The sequence below is a fragment of the Limulus polyphemus genome, unplaced genomic scaffold (genome assembly GCF_000517525.1).
Source record: "Limulus polyphemus unplaced genomic scaffold, Limulus_polyphemus-2.1.2 Scaffold1020, whole genome shotgun sequence".
Classification (NCBI taxonomy): domain Eukaryota; kingdom Metazoa; phylum Arthropoda; class Merostomata; order Xiphosura; family Limulidae; genus Limulus; species Limulus polyphemus.
Window position 1 is genome coordinate 39,421 of NW_013666630.1, and position 3,319 is coordinate 42,739.

At 31.6% G+C, this 3,319-nt stretch overlaps 1 protein-coding gene across 1 annotated transcript in view; it reads right to left on the minus strand.

Moving 5' to 3' along the window:
• The window catches only part of LOC106461731 (succinate dehydrogenase cytochrome b560 subunit, mitochondrial-like), a 12,625-nt gene extending 9,734 nt beyond the window's left edge, over nucleotides 1–2,891 (minus strand). The window contains exon 1 of the mRNA XM_013921579.2: nucleotides 2,821–2,891. Coding sequence (XP_013777033.1) covers nucleotides 2,821–2,837 — 17 coding nt within the window. The 5' untranslated portion in view covers nucleotides 2,838–2,891. The remainder of the gene's footprint in view (nucleotides 1–2,820) is intronic.
• Between the last annotated feature and the right edge of the window lie 428 nt (nucleotides 2,892–3,319).

The window sequence follows — 3,319 nt, forward strand, 5'->3', positions numbered from 1 at the left end:
ATTTTTGTTATACTGACCTTTCAGCCATGCCATTACAGAAGTTGCACTGATGCAGTGCATGTGCACTCATGTTAGAATATCCAAGAATATAAAACCGACGTTTACAAAGTGACTCTTGTTAGCTGCATTCTAGTGGACCAGTATTTTGTAAAATACAGTCACATTTTGGTTATAATACATTATATATACAAATACATTATTACTATTTACAAACAAGTTCTTAAATTGATGTTATTTTTCTTTAACATAGAACAGTAAAGTATAGTAGCAAACAATTATCTCTTCTAGTCACAAATTTTGTACTTGTTTGCTGCAGGTCTCCAAGCCTTATCAAATTTCACATGTGGAGGATGTGAAATGGTAAAATTTCTTTTAGGTTATATATATTGAAATAACCAAAAATCATAAGTTACTATATCAATACCCTAGAATTCCACTATAATTTATCAAGCTTAGTAACTAAACTGTATTTGGGTAAAAAAAAAAAATAATATGAAATTGAGGTATTGTCTTACCTTAATGCTTCAAATCTAGCATCAAAAGAAAGAATTTGCCACCTGGATATTTAAAAAAGGCAAAGAATGCCACTAGGGGGACAAGAATTTTTAACTCAAACATAGTACTTTTGTTTAAAACAATCATAAGTCTCAGCTTCCAAGGCTTATTATATGCAGTAACAAAAACTTACAATCTAATTATTTTACAATGTACCACTACAATTCCCCACAGTTTACCTGATCTCTTTACAAATTAAAACAGCCAAATTACATTTTACATTCCACAGAAAATAAGTCTAAATCTTAATTCCATTGCTCAAATTTCTTATAAATAGCCATTATTCTCAACATCCTGTCCAGCATCTTAAATATCCTTTTTATAGGTTTTACCAGATTTATACAAGGTGAAAATAACCTTATTGCTCTAAAAATCAAAGCAGCTATAAACTAAATAACTCTGTTCACAATCTTCCTTCTAGCTAATTGCTTAACAAAAATTATGAAGTAATAATCATACCAAAACTAACATACTGTATCTCACTTTCACTTTTAGTACTAGGTTCTTGCTAATTCACTAAATCTAGAAGTTCCGAGGCTGAGCAACAAAATAAACTGTCAGCCTTACTCAGAATTTTATTATCATTACAGTGATGACTGTGCAGTAAGAAGAAAAAGTAAATAAAATAAAGGCAACTGGACACTGTAGGTCCTTCTTCACATGGTTTCATGTTTTGCATTTATTATAACTAAAAGCCATCTACCATTTATTCACCCAAGTCACCATATAATCTGAATCTTTTTGTAAAGCTGCAGCATCTTCCTCATAACCAGCAATAGCCAAAATATTATCAGCAAACTGATAACAATTTATTGACCAATACTTCATCTGTGTAATTTATGTAAATAAAAAAAAGTAAAGGTCTTAAAACTGAGCCCTGAGGTACCCCAATCGTATTATTAATCCAGTTTTACTGAACTCTGGGTATACGAAACTTCTGCTTTCTTCTATACAGTCAATTTTCTATTAAATGAACAGCTTATCCTTCCACACCTAAAAAGATAACATTTTGACAAGTCTTTTGTGTGGCACCTTATCAAATGCAGTAACCTCTTCAAAGAATGTCAAAAGAGTAATAAGACAAGATTTTCCCTTACTGAAACCAGGTTAACCATCACACAAAAATTCTATATTTTTGTTAAATGACTTTGCACAGCATCTTTTATCAGAAATAAAAATTATCCAAGTAATTGTAGACCTATTAGTTTTATGTCAGTGGTGGAAAAAGTTTTTAATCACATCCCTTGAAAAGAAGAGTAGCATTAGCCAAATTACAATCTTCTGGAACCTGCCTACTATTCATGGACTTACAAAACATTGTAGCAAAAGTGGCTCACATATCTAATCTTTAACCTTCTTCAAAACTCTTAAGATAATATTACTTGGACCAGGAGCTTCATTATTCTTCAAACTTCCAAGGTTTTTTTAATCCTCATCCTAAACAGTTGGTAAGTGGGAACAAAATGATTTATTTCGAGATTACTTTAATCTTCATTGATAAAAATTTAAGAAAAAGTAAAATTCAATAATCCAACCACCTCAACCATCAGATAAGAGCCTTACTGCATTACCTCTCAAAGGCCCTACCCATATCTTAATACTTTGCTTACCCTTAATGTATTTAATTAAAGAAATCCTTACTATTAATTTTTACAATTTCAGCCAAACTTAAACTTTTTCCACTTAGTTTTTCAGTTTTTAATTTTACCAACTCTCTTGATCTTCTATAATTTTCTAAATGTCCCATCATAGCAGTCAATGTAAACTTCTTATATCTATAATGCTTTTCTTTAATTTTATTCTTTATACCCTTTGTGAACAAACTTGGTTTTTACTTGAGCCACTCCTTTTCTCGATAAGTACAAGTAGTAGGGCTGATGAGTAAAGCACTATTAGTATTATTAGCAGTAAACACTGCTCAAATTTAACATCACTGTGTTCAAAATTCAAACTACAGTCTAGATCATAGCGAGCAAACGATAACCATATCACACCACTACATAAATAGTACTACTAGTAGGTTAGAACCTACCACTGCCAATACCAATAATGGCAATATGCACTTATGCCGTTATGGTAGGTCTTACCCATACCATATTACATTGTGGTGAATCTTAGTCTCATTCAAACTTGAAAGTCAAAGCCTCAATAAAAAAAACAACTAAAACACTGAATATTGAAACTGTTATGATGAGCATAAAATCACCATAGAATAAATATACGTTATCTATTACTAATAACAATGTGGAATAATTTTTCACTAACCTCACAGCGTAAGCCATTTCGTCTCTTCCTCGTCTTCTATTAACAACAGAATCTGAAAGATCCTACAGGAGGTGTTGTATTTATAAATTAAATCAGCCAATGAAATTTTTGTGTTTAGTTGTTTAAACAGGAATACGTTTCGTGTTTAGTAAAAATAATAATACTATTCTTCATCTTCTAATTTCTTTCTTTCTTTTTTTTTTTTTTTGGTAGAACTACACGTGGGAAAAGCTTCTTTTTTCTTTTTGATGTTTTCAAATCGTATTGGATTCATATGCGCCAAGAAACATACATAAACAAGTGATTAGCTAACTTGCAGAGGAGTAGGAAGGTTTGGTTGTTTGTTTGTTGTTTAGGGCAAAGCTATATAATAGAGTATCTATAATCTGCCCATCGCGGGTATCGAAACCAGAATTTTAGCGCTGTAAATCCCTGAGACTTACTGCTGAGAAACCGGGGAGGCGAAGGAGGGGGGGATCTATATTGAATAGTAAATACG